Source organism: Gigantopelta aegis, unplaced genomic scaffold, assembly GCF_016097555.1.
Source record: "Gigantopelta aegis isolate Gae_Host unplaced genomic scaffold, Gae_host_genome ctg4312_pilon_pilon, whole genome shotgun sequence".
NCBI classification, from domain to species: Eukaryota; Metazoa; Mollusca; class Gastropoda; order Neomphalida; family Peltospiridae; genus Gigantopelta; species Gigantopelta aegis.
In genome coordinates, this window is record NW_024533793.1 from 10,040 (window position 1) to 27,080 (window position 17,041).

Consider the following 17,041-nt stretch of genomic DNA (forward strand, 5'->3'; position numbering starts at 1 on the left):
GAAAGGTATGTTATGTTTGCTATTAAAAAAAACTGTACTTCAAACCTGTAGTAATACTAACTTTATTAATAGCTGTCACTTCTATTTTTAGCTGCAAAAGGATTTAGTACTATTTATAGAACATGTGTTGATCACATGGAGAGTAGTTAACACTTATTCTAATGCTAATGATTATCTCTTGAAATTATGAATGTCTTGTATACAGTATAGATTGTAACTATTGTTGCTGTACTACTAGTACATAAGTCTGTCACTACACATATATAAGTAGGAACTGTCTATATAAATTGTGTATTATATAATATCATAGGATATTCTAATATAGCTTCGACACATTGTAGGTCTCTAGGTGGAGTAAAATGTAACAATGAATTTGCACACAAAACTATATCATATGTCATCTATAACAGTCACATGTTGTTATATATGTTACATATATAGGTAAGGAATGCATGTGTATGCTTTTGTCTAGATCATCAATTATATACATAGGTGTAGGAACAATTTTCTCATGGGGGGGCACATATATAACATTTTAACATTGTTCAGTTTAACAATGAAGTATTTCAAAAACAACCAAAATAAACCTTCTGTCGTTTACACTGACAAAAATTTTGAAATGTTTTTACATAAAATGTTCATCTACAGCTGTAAATTGTATTATGAGGATAGGGATTGAAAAGTGGCTAATCTAAATCAGTGATTGTGAAACCATCTCACAATATACCAAAAATATTGGGGGGGGGGGGGCACGTGCCCCCTGTGCCCCCCCTGTTCCTACTCCTATGATATAGGAATATTGTAATAGGTACATAATTATATGTTAAGTGTTGCTAACATAAAATCGTAGTATGAGATATGACTAAGATGAGGAGAAGTCATCATGAAGAAATATTCTTTTTGTCTACATCTCATTTTAGCTACTCTCATTTATGTCATTTTGCTTATGCAACTAAAACCCTAAACCCTACAAAGATTTATGGGCAAAGCAATACTTGTAGCTAAAAATGAGAGTAGGACAAATGAGATGTAGGCAAAGTGAGAAAACACCATTATGAAATATTTAGTACATTAACAATCGAATTATAACATTTTTGTATACTTATGGTACATGTAGTTAGGATAGCAACAGATGACATATGAAATTATTTTCCATGCCAAATTCATTGCTACATTTTACTCACCTAAAGACCTACAATGTGTCGAAGCTATATTAGAATATCCTATGATATTATAATACACAATTTGTATAGATAGTTCATATTTATATGTTTTAAATGTGGTTTATATAGGTTAATGTAGTTGTAGACAGCTTATTATAGTAATTTTGAGATCATAGTTCCAGCTGGAGTCATTATTGAACATTGATTACTTTTCTACAACATTTTGCTCACTTGATTGTTCATACATTTCATGACATTAATTAGTTGATCGATACTTCAATAATACACTTACATAATATTCATAAATAAGTGATATGCATGCACAAAAGGTAATGAGCTATAATAAATTTACCTACCTAATCATATTAGTCACAGTTCAATGAGTTTTGACTACCACTGGAAACCACTCACAAGCAAAGTTTGCCATTCATTAAAATGTATAATAATGTAATAATAATAATACATAATGTGAGATAAAACTGAAATTGCTTTTATTAGGCAGACAATAGTACTACCAGTATAGCGATGGCATGATGTTCTTTCTTTCTCCTTTTTATGTTTAAAACACCTTTACTAAAAAACATTTAGTTATAGATAAATCACAAAAATATATCATTGTCTTTCATTGATTATCCTCAATCATAGAACATGTGAAAATTACTAATATTGAATTGTAGAATCCATTTATATAAATAGCTACACCAGGAATAATGTTACTAATTATAGTAAAGTTGACATAGTCGTGTCTATTACCTCACACATGTAGCTCATTATTACAACCTCCAACAACAGAATTTTAATTTCCTAAGTTGACTTTCCAATCAATATTAATTATATATGTAGTGTGTATGATAAGTCCAACTACTCTTAGTTCACTATATTAATAATATAATGTTATATATATGTGTAACCTATAGATAATATATTTTCTTAGTGCAATATATTAATAACAGGTTTCAAACGCATGAGATTGTTATGTTGTTATACAATCACATTTTTAAGATATTATTGAGAGGAGGGTGTAGTGATAACTTAGATGTAGTGATAAATGATCTACGTATAGCTACTACCAATATAATGTAGATTGATTTGTAAAATTGTTTGTGAGCCAACCTACCTCACCACATTGTACTATGAAGTATGACAAAATAACAATTTAAAGTAGTATATTAAGTACTGTTAAAGGAATGCTATACTTTAATTGGTAAACATTGAAACCTAACTGTATTAATTAGCAACATTTTAACCAGTACTTAAAACATTACTTTTTGATTGTCTATATTTGTCACATAGTTTATATATTAGCACTATATATAATATAATATAGATACTAATATAATATAGATACTAGTATGTATATAGCATGATGACCTATCAGTCCATATATTAGTTCTAAGACACATTTTTAATATATATATATATATATATATATATATATATATATATATATATATAGTTATATATATATATATACATAGTATCAGTTTTTATTTTATACATAGATATACAATTATGTTTGAATTGTTGTATTATACTTCCTCCACAAGTACATGTATTTCCAAATAGGTATACTTCCATTGGTTATTTATATTATTACTTATCTAGTACTATAGTACCATTCCTAAGCTAGATGACTAATGTCCTTTCTCTAGTCTGTAAACCACAATTTATTAGAACTATGTCTTGATATAATCTTTACATTGGCATATACTAGAAGTACATTCTTGCTACAGCATATACCAACACTATGTCATTGCCTCTCACATGAATGAACCATGTCCTAATTCTTGCCTCCTTCCCTCCAGAACTATGTCTTAGTTTCTTGCCCCTGGCATGCATCAGAGGCATTTGCCTGAATTTATATATATACCAGAACTATGTCTTAGTTCTTTGCCCTAGCATGCATTGAGCTATTTATCAGAATTATTTAACAGAACTATGTAAGGAAACATATTATAAGATGATATGTAAATGAAGGTGATTCTGTTTATGATATTTGCATCATCATTGAGTTCAATCATTTGCTGTGTCATTCTCTTTATTTCGCTACACAAGAATTTATGGGAATGTGAATTAGTTCTGTTAAAGATTTGGGAGGAAATGACAGGAAGTTGTTGATGTTAATTAAATTAAAACTGTTCTAACTATAGACAGCAAGATTAAATTCTTCATGTAATTAGCTACTACTCTTAATTGACTTAAACATGAACTTTGGTATTCAAAAATACTGGCTTTAATTAGTAAGACTGTTTGTGGATATAATATTACTTCATAAAAAAAAGATTAATATGTCTGTTTTTGTATAGAATTAGTATTTATATATACCAGTGTAGGGGTACTGGCATTCAGTACATGAGTTACAATGTATTATGCTAATGTACCAATGAAAAGTAACAACGGTATCAATAATGATCACACAATGTTTACACAATTGTGATAGCTTTACACCTACTGTATCAATTTGTCTATACATCTGTTACTTACAGCAACACTCTTTGTGTGCGATACTCATGGTGGTCACACTTTACTATGCACTGTAGGTAGTTATCAAGTTAGTCAACATTCTGTTCTATGTAGCAAATTGTGCAAAAATCAACTTATACACAACTTTTAATGATGAAATAATCTTTAACAGCTGGATGGGAAACATATTTATAATTTTCAGGCTTAATAATTTTAGAGCACATGTAGACACTTCGGTCACTCCCCTTTACACGCCTGACTTTATCTTGTCACCTTTTATATGAAGATGTCAGAGATTCGACAGAGAAAGAGTAAGACATACTTTATAGTTACGTAATAAAAGTATTATAACTTAACTATAAGAAATAGACTGAGCACAATTTGGAAAATATATATAATTGTAAAATCGGTCTATTCTCAGAATATCAACTCCCAAATATAAAGCAGCTTCCATAATGTTAGCCCCAAATTCATAAGTCTTCCCCTACTCAAAACCCTAAGAGAGTTACTATAAGAGCATTTGGGAGTTGACATTCTGGGACTACCCCATGAAATCAATGGACTATTCAGTCCTACTATGTCAGATGACAAATCATGTACTAATTGAGTTATAATAATATGTAATTTTGTTATTTAGAAGACAGTATCATCAATTCAAAAGAGAACAGTTTAAAAGACTCATCTGGTGTGAAGTTAGCGGAGAAATGTGTGTTATTGCAAGGATTAATGTAGTAGATTGATTGATTGATTGATTGATTGATAGTGAAAATGGAGGGAATATATACGCAAATGAGTCGAGTAAATTTTTTGAGCAGATGAAAGTGAATATAACTTGATTGATTAAATGATTGTATTCACTAATTTTATGTTTCATAGCACAAATTGAAAGAAATCACATTATTTTTCTATAGATCCTGAATATGAAGAATTAAAAACAAAAAAACTGAAGAAGGAAAGATCATCTATTGTGATATGGCGGAAACCTATCATAACACTAATGTTTTTCTTTAGAGAACTTATAGTAGAATTACGAAAATTGATTCATGGGTAAGTAACAATTACATTGTATGTACATGTGTACTCCCCTTCTTCTCTCTCCTCTCTCTCTCTCTCTCTCTCTCTCCCTCGTCTCTCTCTCTCTCTCTCTCTCTCTCTCTCTCTCTCTCTCTCTCTCTCTCTCTCTCTCCTCTCTCTCTCTCTCTCTCTCTCTCTCTCTCCCTCTCTCTCCTCTCTCTCTCTCTCTCTCTCTCTCAGTATATTACAACATAGAAAGACTGTTACATTACTAGTTATTTTGATCTCTGTATCAACAGCTCTATATTATATTGATGGATCTCATCAAAAGGTGAAAAGGATGGGAGGGGCTAACAATATAAGTCCTAATTCATTCTTCTCTAGTTAGTCCAAAGAATAGAGTGGCAAATACTTGGTGTGTGGATACTGGATTGGACTTGGGGTTCTGTCCTCAGTTGGTCTGGGAACCGGCCTACATACCTTTCTTCTCTACCTAGTAAAGCACAGCAAAACACTAGAGACACATTATTTATAATCCCTTTCATGTTAATCACCTCATTGACTATTATGGGGAACATATGTACATATGAATTAGGTTGTTTACATGTACATATGTACATGTAAATAGGTTGTTTATATGTACATATGTACATGTAAATAGGTTGTTTATATGTACATATGTACATGATAACATGTATATGTACATAGATACACGATCATACATCATGTGTGTTAAGCTTCACATCTTTAATAATAAAGCAGGTTTCATCCTGTCTAACATTGTTTTTGTCTGTGATATATATCCTTTCACGTTGTCTGTGTCTTTGTACACTTAGGGACCTCATATAGCTTCTGTAACATTAGCTGCTTGGACTTGTAATTCTGTGGATTTCCCTGAGCCACCTTACCCTCTGGAGTAAGTGGGTTTGTTATTATTAGCTAGGATATCTGTACACATATGCATTCTCTATCTCTCTCACACACATACATACATATGCTAGTATTATATGTCCAGATGAAGAATCCTCTTATGACATAACTCTTTGGACAATTATGAGTAAAGTCAGATTGGAGTCATTTATGTGGGTAAGAGAAAAAATTAAATTCCATGCCAACAGTCACTACACACAACTTTAAGCAGCTGCTTTAAGCCATTAATTAATGTAATGCTATATTAATAATTATGTATGTATTAATAACTCTACTATATAAACTATATATATTATATATAGGGCTTAGGTACAGCTCTCGGAGAGTTGCCTCCATATTTCATGGCACGAGCAGGTCCATTGTGTTCAATATGGCATCTAAATTAAGTGGTTAATACCTTTACAGCACGTCTCTCTGGCTCAGAGGAAGAAGATGAAGAATATGAAGAGTTAGAAGCTGTTTTACACTCACAAAAGAAGGTAGATAGATCTGCTAGATATTGTATGGTATTTAATAGTTTGTTTTGTTATAGGATCCATTAACTCGTGCTAAAAAGGCAGTTCATAGATTAGTTGAGCGAGTTGGTTTTTTTTTTGGCATTTTGTTGTGTGCTTCTGTAAGTTTTAAAAATAATATGAACTACTTTATATTAATAAGTAACAAAATTTTTGGCTAAGTTGGCTTGTAGTTCCAACATAATGCATTTAATAACACTCCAATATTATGTTCTACTAGTAACACCTACTAATATTGTATATTACTATCTAACTAGTAGTGGGAGATCTGAGATGTACATGAAGCTGTTGCAAAAATTTGCCAGACAAACAGTTGGATTCAATTGACAGTGTATTATTGATTAGATTATAATTAAAATCCCACTCAGATATCTATGCCCATTTCTAAGAGAAGGTGAACTACGACAGAATGAGGAGAGACATATAATGTACTGAACAAGGCAGTACATATCCCCAAATGATGAGACTTGGTTAAAGTCATTTATCATATTGGGTTTTCTCCACAAAGGGCAAGAAGTTGCCTTTTGGGATTCTCGTACCTCATTTCTTCGGTAATTCACCTCTTGAGGATCAGCTTGTGACCAGCTACAAACCTTAGTCTTGGGCATATCATCACTGTAGGAATAGACATGCTATTAGGAAATTGCAGTTACCATGGTTTCTAAGCTACTAATTTATGTACTATTAGGTTGTATAGTGTTCTTGTGGGTTATATGTAAAATGATATTCATGTTTATTTTTTTTAGATTCCAAATCCACTGTTTGATTTGGCTGGTATTACCTGTGGTCATTTTCTGGTACCTTTCTGGACCTTCTTTGGAGCCACCGTCATTGGCAAAGCTATTATTAAAATGCATATTCAGGTAAGACGTAGAAACATATAACAAGTAATAATAATTAATTAATTAATATAATTTAAAATGATTTTTTTTCTTTTAGCAATTATTTGTCATCATTGCTTTCAGTAAAAATCATGTGGAGTGTGGGCAGTAGACTTGATAGGGTCAGTATAACTCAGTATACTTTAGTAATTCTTTAGGATATCTTCACTTTAGTCTCATACCCTATATTGGACCATATCTACGTAAACCTTTTAGTGAATACTTAGAGGCTCAAAAACAAAAACTTCACACAAAACCTGGTACAGAATCTACACAGGTACAAGAATAACTTGTCCTTAATTAACGTAATTACTGTTCTCTCTCTATTTAGAGCACAGGTCTACTACAGTTCATATTTGACAAGTCCTCTTAGCCATGGTAGCATACTTTGTTATCTCTATTATCAATTCAATGGCACAGGCATATGCTAAGAGAGAAGATGAAAAGATGCTTCATTCGTTATTGTCGTCGTTAGACAAATCACAAGACAATATGGTCCATGAACACAAATAATACTCTATGACATAATAATGACATAATAATAATTGTTTAATTATGTACATGATAATCATATCAAGCTCAATTGTTAACGTTTTTCTTGTTAGTCTCCTTCCTTTTCTTCCTCTTCCACTTCTACATACTCTATTTCATCTTCTTCAACTATTACCATTGGCTCTGAGCTATTGGTATAGTGAGTGATATAATATAGGTAATATAGTTAGTAATATAATAATTCTATAATAGGTGATGTTATAATTAAAGAAGTCATGTCTTTACTACAATATGACTTTAATATAATTATACTTAATTAATTACTATGATTGACAAAATGTATTCTAACAATTAATTGGTATATTAAGAGGTAGAGCTTAGGAAAGATCGATCATCCTAAATCATTAATAAATTAATAATTATTACATTATTTTAATATTTTTTTTCATGTGACAATTACCGTATTGTTTGTGATGTCACATCTAGTTCTAGTTCTGGTAGTTCCTCTCCTTCTCTTACTTTACTCAATAATGGTCTAATGATAGGGTCATAGGACTGTTGATGAGACGACGACAATGATGTGATATTTGACTCTTGAGAACAACTTGTTCCTCCTATGATACCAGTGAAAAATGGATAAATAAAACCTTGATCCATTCACTCATTCATTTGTCCATTCCTAATAGAACAAAATAGATCCATACTAACAGCCACACACCCCATTTTTGCACATGCACCTTGAGGATAGTGAGTTGTTGTTCAGCGGCTCTTTGTATTTCTACGAAATGCTTTTCTTCTCTTTTAAGTGTTTCTTTAACTTTCTCTGCCGTCATACCTGTTAGTAACGGATACCCTGTACCATGTTATAGTTTTAGTACGTCCCTAAGATTATAAGGCGAAATAAAAGCACTGCATTTGTATATAATAATATATATTTGTTGCTTCACGTCTTCTTTTCAAACATCAGCAGTAATAAGTTCTTAGTTACCCGACGAAGAAGAAATGGCTGAAGTTGAGACTGCTTTGCGTAAATTATTCGGCAATAAGGTGCTCAAAGGCGACATTGATAAACTCGGAGGCGACGGAAAAGTGATCGGCGTCTACATGCCCGGGCGTTCGTCTCCAGATAGCAAGGAATTCACATCAAAATTGACTGAACAGTACGAAGAATTCAAAGAAGTTCATAAAGACAATTTTGAGATCATATTCGTTAGTTCAGATAAAAACGACTTTGATTTTATGTGTCATTTCGAGACTATGCCTTGGGCTGCACTACCTTTTGTGATATGTCAGGAAAAAAAAGTATGCAATCAGAAAATATAATTTAATATTATTTTTTGTTATAATTGCAGCTGTAGGTTTGATTATTAAGTGAGAGCTCTAACACAATAATGATTGTAACAATATAATTTTTACTAAACTAGTTTTCCTTTAAAAATAGGATCATATTATGCAGTTTAATACATAGATTGGTGTCCAGTACCTACTTCATTTTTCTTAGTTGTGTACTTTCCACTTAGAAAATCTTAATGTGGACAGACTCTATCTTTGTATCTAGTCTTACAATTTATTTTTTAGTACATTTACTAAATAATTTATTTTCATTCACGTCTCAAATGTGAAATAAATTTATTTCTGTTCTTCTTTCTTGTCATTTTAGACTATAATTAGCAAAAAATATAATATATCTGGTTTTCCAGCACTTGTCATTATTAATGGAGCTAACTGTGAACTGTTTAAAAATGATAGACGTTCTATAATCACAGATGTCAATGGAGAAGGCTTCACATGGTTGATGGAGACTTTGTTAAAGTAGACAGCTAGCACTGTAGTACCATATGATGGCATAATGGATTTATTTTGTAATATTAAATAATTCATGTGCTATTTCACATCTTTACACTCACTTATTATCTTATCACCTGCATATTGAGGTTCAGTGCTTTATGAATTAAATATTGATAGTTATTAGTAATGTAATATTAATTAATCTAAAGATAAATATTGTCAGTACACTTTTAAATTATTTTAGTATTTGACTAATTGTTCCTTTTCATTTAAACAAACTATTATATATTATATTAATATAATAATAACAGATGAATAATTATTGTTTAATTATGTACATTATAGAATCTTATAAAGCTCAATTGTTAGCATTTTCTTGTTAGTCTTCCTCCACTTCTACATACTCTCTATTTCTTCTTCTTCTTCTTCTTCTTCAACCATTACCACTGGCTCTGAGCTATTGGTATAGTTAATGATATAATATTGGTGATGTAATTATTAAAGAAGTCATAACAAGTACTTTAATATATACACTTAATGTACTATTATTGACTATGAACACAAAATGTGTTCTAACTATTAATTGGTATATTAAGAGAAGGAGCTTAGTGAGGATTGATCTTCCTAAATCATTAATAAATTAATAATTATTACATTATTTTAATATTTTTTTCATGTGACAATTACCGTATTGTTTGTGATGTCACATCTAGTTCTAGTTCTGGTAGTTCCTCTCCTTCTCTTACTTCACTCAATGATGGTCTAATGATAGGGTCAGAGGACTGTTGATGAGACGATGATGACCCTTGACTTTGATGATGTAATATTTGTCTCTCAAGAACAACTTGTTCCGCCTATGATACCAGTGAAAAATGGGATAAAACAAAATTGATCCATTCATTTATTTATTTGTCCATTCCTAATACACTAGATATAGTAACAAAAACTAGATGTAAGCAAATATTACAATGGACGAATAGAATAAAATGGATCTATACTAACAGCCACACCCCTTTTTGCATATGTCTACTTGAGGATAGTGAGTTGTTGTTCAGCGGCTCTTTGTATTTCTAAAAGATACTTTTCTTCTCTTTTAAGTGCTTCTTTAACTTTCTCTGCTGTCATACCTGTTAGTAACAGATAGCCTGTACCACCTTATGGTTTCAACACGTCCCTAAGATGATGAGTCGAAAATAAAAACACTATATATATATTATATATATATTTGTTGCTTCACGTCTTCTTCTCTAACATCAGCAGTGACAAGTTCTTGGTTACCAGACGAAGAAGAAATGGCTGAAGGTGGGACTGTTCGACCTACTTTGCGTGACTTATTTGGCGATTACGTGCTCAAAGGCGATATGTTGGAGCGCATCGACATTGATAAACTCGGAGGCGACGAAAAAGTGATTGGCGTGTACATGTCTGGGCATTGGTGTCCACCTTGCAAGCAATTCACACAATATTGGCTGAATGGTATGATAGATTCAAAGAAGGTCCTAACAGAGACAATTTTGAGATCATATTCGTGAGTTCAGATAAAAGTGACGTGGAGTTTATGCGTTATTTCATGACGATGCCTTGGGCTGCGCTACCTTTTGCAGAACGAGAAAGAAAAAAGTATGTAATCAATTTAATATTATTTTTTGATATAAGTGCAGCTGTAGGTTTGATTATTAAGTTAGAGATTAACAATAATAATGTAACAGTATAATTTTTACTAAACTAGTTTTCCTTTTAATCAATTCATGAATAGGATGCATATTATGCAGTTTAATGCATAGATTGGTGTCTAGTACCTACTTTATTTCTCTTAGTTGTGTACTTTGCACTTATAAAATCTTAATATGGACAGTTTAAATCTTTGTATCTTACAATTAATTTCTCAGTACATTTTACTAAATAATTTTTTCATTCATATCTCAAATGTGAAACAAATTTATTTCCATTTTTCTTTCTTGTCATTTTAGACTATAATTAGCAAAGAATTTAATGTATCTGGTATTCCAGCACTTGTCTTTATTAATGGAGCTAACTGTGAACTGATTACAAATGACGGACGTTCCATAGTTACAGAAGATGTCGATGGAGAAGACTTCCCTTGGCTACCAATTCCCATGAAAGAACTACTTGATGGAGACTTTGTTAAAGCAGACGGCACTATAGTACCATATGATGACATAAGTGACAATACTTTGGGGATTTTATTTTCAGCTCAATGGGTATATAGTTCAAATGATATTTGTAATATTAATTGGATTCATGTGCTATTTCACATCTTTACGCTCATTCATTTATCTTACCTGCTACATATTGTGGTTCAGTGCTTCATGTGTGTTAGATATTGATTGTAATTAGTAATATGTATTAACTAATATAGGAACAAATATTTTTAACAGCAACAGTAGCACATATAGCTAACTTGCATGAAGAAATTGCACACAGATCTTCCTCCTTAGTAAGGCTACGGGTTTCCTGCATAGTAACAATAATGCTATGTTACATAGCTCTTGATGCAATGTCGCTTTTAAATCATAGGCACATTAATATGTCTTTTTATTTCTATTTTCTATATCCTAGTGTGCTCCTTGCCAGACATTTCCAGCCTCAGTTGATAACAGTTTATGAAGCACTAAAAGCTAAAGGAGAGAAATTTGAAATCATCTTTGCCAGCTCTGATCGCAGTGAAGGAATGTACGAAGATAACATTCAAGAAATGCCATGGCTTCTTATTCCATTCGATGATCGACGGAGAAAAAGAAACTGACTCGTGTCTTGAAAGTGGAAGGTAATATCTAAAGATGAGAGTCTATGTATAGACAGTTCATTTGATCTATTTCTATAGGTATTCCTACTGTATGTATTATTGGGGCAGACGGTAAAGTTATTAATGAGCAAGCTCGTGATATAATTGAAGATGATCCTGATGGAGAAGTCAGTTCTATTGGAGATTTATTTTAAGGATATAATAATAGTCAATGACTCATTGATATTGTATAATCCAAAATAGTGTTAATGCTACATTATCACTAATTGTTCTTAATTTTTGGAGTTTCCCTGGTATCCTAGACCAGTTTCTGAACTAAATGATGAATCTGTGGATCATATTAATGAGTTCCCTTGTGTTATCTGGCTTACTGGTATGATCTTAGATATAAATACTGTCAATACACTTTTAATTATTTTAGTACTTGACTAATTGTTCCCTACATACTTTTATACATTATATTGAGGCAATGGCTACTGCTCCAGTACTTGTATATATACTTTGATGTGGAAATAATGCAAAACCATATCACTGTAATTATGTTAATCCTTTTATAGTACAAATCATTCTTAAAAGACTTTTTTTAATGATACTACCTTTATTCTATTAGATAAAAGTGATGATCAATTAACTAGGGCTCGTCTCATATTGGAACCAATATCAGAGGCTTATCATAAGACATTAGATGACAGAAATGCAGCTAAAGCAAGGAAAGAGCTCATACACTTTTATTTTGGGAGTGCTACAAGTGATGATGATGTTGGAGAACAGTTGCGTCAGTTTGCCGAACTTCCTGATCAGTTGCCATTGGTAGTGATATTGGATGTTCCTAATCAGAGCAAGTACATTTGTAGTAAGAAGATACTGACTCAGAAAATAGTGAACGAATTTCTAAAAGGATATAAAGAAGGAACTTTGCCTAAACTTGAACTAGAAATGTGATTTTGTTTTATTGTGCCAATATTTTGATGAACTATTTTAAACAAAATATATTGAAATTTTTTTGTCTTTAAACCATTCACTATAATTACGGATAAAAAAGTTATAATATAATATTACTAAAATATGTTCATTTAAATGGAATATTTTATGATTTAATGCATGAGTTGAAATTGATATATGCTTAATTTTATAAGGTATATCTTAATGACACTTTAATTGTAGTATCTTTGACTGTATGACCAATGAAGGTGCTAACAATATTCATGACAGGAAATACAAGGTCAATTTGGTAAATTAATCAGCCCTTGAGTAAACAAACTAAATGTGTTATGGAGAAGCTTTTCCAAGACGTTGACTGTCTCTGTTGTGGTCGTAAAGACACGAGAACTGATGTTCCTGTAAGTAGTTTTAAAAGGAGAAGACAAAGTCTTGGGTTTATTTTTCAGTGCTCACTGGTGTCCTCCATGTCGTGTCTTTACACCAAACTTAATAGATTGGTACACAAGATTAAGAGAAGGTGTTGCTAAAGACAAGCTTGAGATTGTATATATTAGTTTAGATAAAGATGAGAAGACATTTGATGAATACTATGAGACAATGCCTTGGTTAGCTTTACCTTACAAGTACAGAGAAAGAGAGGTGAGAAGAATTTTATACTATCATATGGTGGGTTATTTTCATGGTATATATAATATTTTCACAATTCTGATTCTCTGTGGCAAATATTTCTCAATTAATATCTTAGTTAATTAAGGTAGTCATAGCAATTGCTTGGTATATATTCCTTTGATTTGAGACATGAAAATGTCATTTGTGAAAAGAAATCTTCTCAAATTACCATCCCTTGAAAGTAACTTATATTAATAGTGTGTAGTGCCTTAATGTGTCAATTCTGTGATGTGCATGGATAATGTGATATCAATAAATAGTTATGTATTAACATTTATTTTTCAGGGCCTGACATATATAATAAAATGATAATTCTGTTAAAATTAGCATACAGTGTCTACAATATGGATTATTGAGACAGATGAAGTATAATGTTGCAGAGAACAGACAATACCATATATTATATATCCAGCAATACTTAATATATAACTGCACTTTTTTTTCTTTAGACTAAGTTAGTTAGGAAGTTTAAAATCTCTGGTATTCCCTCGCTGGTTCTCCTTAATGCTCAGACAGGTTCAACTATTACTCGTGATGGTCGTTCTTTTTTTGTTATTGATAATCCTAATGGAGAGGGGTTTCCATGGCATCCACAAAATATCTTATCATGTTTGACAGGAGAGTTTATTAATAAAGATGGTGGGTGTATTTCTTGGGACGATATTAAAGAAATTAAAGTGTTGGGATTATATTTTTCAGCTCAATGGGTAAGAGTGGATAAATGGATGGATGGATGGATGAGTAGATGGACAGACATCAATGTTGTATTTACATGTAAATCAGTTCAATGAATTTAGTCAAAGCATCATGATGTATAGATCTTCTTTTAGTTTATACCTTTCTCTCTTTTCCTCCTTTAGTGTCAACTTGTCAATCTTTCACACCACTCTTAATTGAATTTTATCGCAAAATGAATCAAGATCAACAAAAAAGATTGAAATCGTCTTTGTAACTTCAGATCGAAGTGAAACAACATTTTATGAATATCTCCCTGATATGCCATGGTTAGCTATACCATTTACTGATGAGAGGCCAAAATATTTCACAATACTTTAAATAGCATGATTCGGCATGATTCCAAAATTTCCTGATTTGCTCTCTTTCTTTTTGACTTGGTCTAGCCTTATAAAATTGAACACAATATTAGAGATATTATTTCTATTTGTATAGGAATTTCCTTGGTATCCTAAAGATTAGAGCTACTTCATGATGGAGTGTGAATGTGGTCAATGATCGTCCTGCTATGGTGTGGTTAAGGTACAGTATGAACAGATTATACATATAGAGGAAACAGACTAATGTGTATAAGTAGAAAATGAATGGGATGAATGGGATTAGTGGGGGGAAGATGAAATGTATAGGATCCTATAATTTTAATTTCACTTATATTTTCCTATTCTACAGATGGTTCTCAGAGCAGTTAGAACAGGCTATAGTCAATGTCTCCAGTAGCTCAGTTCTATTTGAACAACACAAAGACAATTTAGATGAAGCTGTGTGTTTTTTCTATGCTAATGATAGTGCTCTCTCTGCTAGTTTGAGAGAAGAAGTTATAAAAATGCCAGAAACATTTCCACATTAGTTATTGTTGATATAACCTGATCAAAAAGAAATATATCTGTGATACTCCTGAACTAAATGAAGAAGTGTTAGGAATTTTTACATTTTTTTTTTTTTTATTCAAATGGTACTATAAAGCAAAAGTTTACAGTAGTTTAAATTATATAGTTTTCAAATTATTTTTCTGTATCAATTTTTAAGATTATCTAAACTAAATTATCTGAACATTAATGAAGAAAGCTGTTAGTAATGTTTTTTGTATTCTTACATCACTAGTCAATTAAAAGGCACAAATTTACAGTAGTTGTAGTTTTTATAATTATTATACAATGGCAACATAATCAGTATGTATATTGTATGCTTATTCAGATACTCTTAAATTAGTTAAAATGAAGAGAATATTATTTTTCACATTATTACATAACTTGTAGATGAATGCAATATAAGTTGTTAATTAAAAAAGCAGCAAGTGTGCAATACTAGCTAAAAATTGAAGTTGGAACTAGCTAGGCTATAGCAATCAAATATAGTGGCAATATAGTAATACTAATTGCCAAATTACTCTACTTGATTATAGTAGATGTATCTACAAAACATAACCGTTGTTTTTTTTCGGTTGGTGTCTTTGTATTTCACTGCATACTTCTTTGCAGATCTCAGTGACATGTTGAAGTGAAAAACTCATTAGGAAACATGTCTTCAAAACTTGGTATCTTCTCCAAATCAAAATAAATCACATCCATCAATAAAACTATCAATCAATCTGTACATTATATGGAGCTAATATCATATAAGATGGTGTTTGTAACTACGAATCCTCTGCTTCAAAACTCTTGTCTATTTTTAACTTGTGTTTAACAAATTCATATAAAATATCTCCAAGAATGTTGATCCATATCAAAAGGACCTAATGCTGTCTTTAGGTTTTCTGTTTCCTCTTTTGTTAATTCCTGTTTGAAAGGCTTTATTTATATCAGGAAATGGGTCCTGTAAATATCAAAAATTTTAAATGAAAACAATTGTCTTTCATATTATAACCTACATCTTTCCTTTTTATTATTTGTTGGTGTTCAACATTAAGATTCTCATAGTGAGATAAGTGAGTTAGTGACAATGTTCTTCAATCTAAAAAGCAGATGTCAATAATGTCATATTTTTGTAAGTGCTTCGATTCGTACTGTCTTTGGAAGTTTGCCATCCATTTAAAGGACACCATATATGTTCATCATAGTTGAGGCTTCCAGTTACCATACTGTATAAATCCCATTGCCATATTTACTATGTCAATACAGTTTGAAGACACTGTTTTCGGAATATCTCATGGATAATGTCATCTCTTTTCCTTTGTGGAAGTGGCGACTAGTTTAGAAGTATATAGAAATAGTTCTAAAAATGAAAAATTATACCTGTTCTATAGTTTTACGAAATCTTTGTAAAAGTAACTGCTTCTAAGACATCACTGCAATAAGACATGATAGAATGTCACAGAAAATAAGAGGTTGTCCTCGAACCAAAACGATCCAGAATAGTTTTTCTAAGGCAACATAATCATAAGTCACATCTGCTCCAGTCCCAGCTTTGAGAGAATATTGCAATGAGAGAAAATAAACATGAGAAAGTTGATGTTCAAATGAGATCATCTGACAATGCTGGATTTTACTGAGAGGTACTTCATGTTTCCAGAACTATACAAAAATATACAAGAATATACAGTAATCATTAAAAATTGTTCCTTACATTGATTTCAGTTCATCTTCTCCCATGACAAGTCATGAAGTCATTTTGTAGTCTTGCTAAGTAAACGAGCCAGTGCTATACTACATACTCTCCTTCTCCTTGTTCCATTGGGAGGAAAAA

General features: G+C 31.5%; 2 protein-coding genes across 2 annotated transcripts; both read left to right on the forward strand.

The window, feature by feature from the left end:
• The first annotated feature begins 3,912 nt into the window (after positions 1-3,912).
• Positions 3,913-7,479, forward strand: LOC121392696 (vacuole membrane protein 1-like). Its single transcript, XM_041523800.1, is given in 14 exon segments — positions 3,913-3,937; positions 4,538-4,647; positions 5,041-5,136; positions 5,477-5,556; positions 5,642-5,726; positions 5,873-5,924; positions 5,976-6,049; positions 6,103-6,186; positions 6,832-6,948; positions 7,025-7,066; positions 7,069-7,088; positions 7,141-7,243; positions 7,298-7,328; positions 7,331-7,479. Coding segments are annotated over 14 exon segments (1,068 nt in total).
• Positions 7,480-10,538: 3,059 nt separating this feature from the next.
• Positions 10,539-13,594, forward strand: LOC121392697 (nucleoredoxin-like; the record flags this gene model as incomplete). The annotated part of the gene is made up of 4 exons (XM_041523802.1): positions 10,539-10,663; positions 11,827-11,940; positions 12,649-12,855; positions 13,402-13,594. Coding segments are annotated over exons 1-4 (639 nt in total), but the record flags the coding sequence as incomplete, so codon positions are not given.
• Between the last annotated feature and the right edge of the window lie 3,447 nt (positions 13,595-17,041).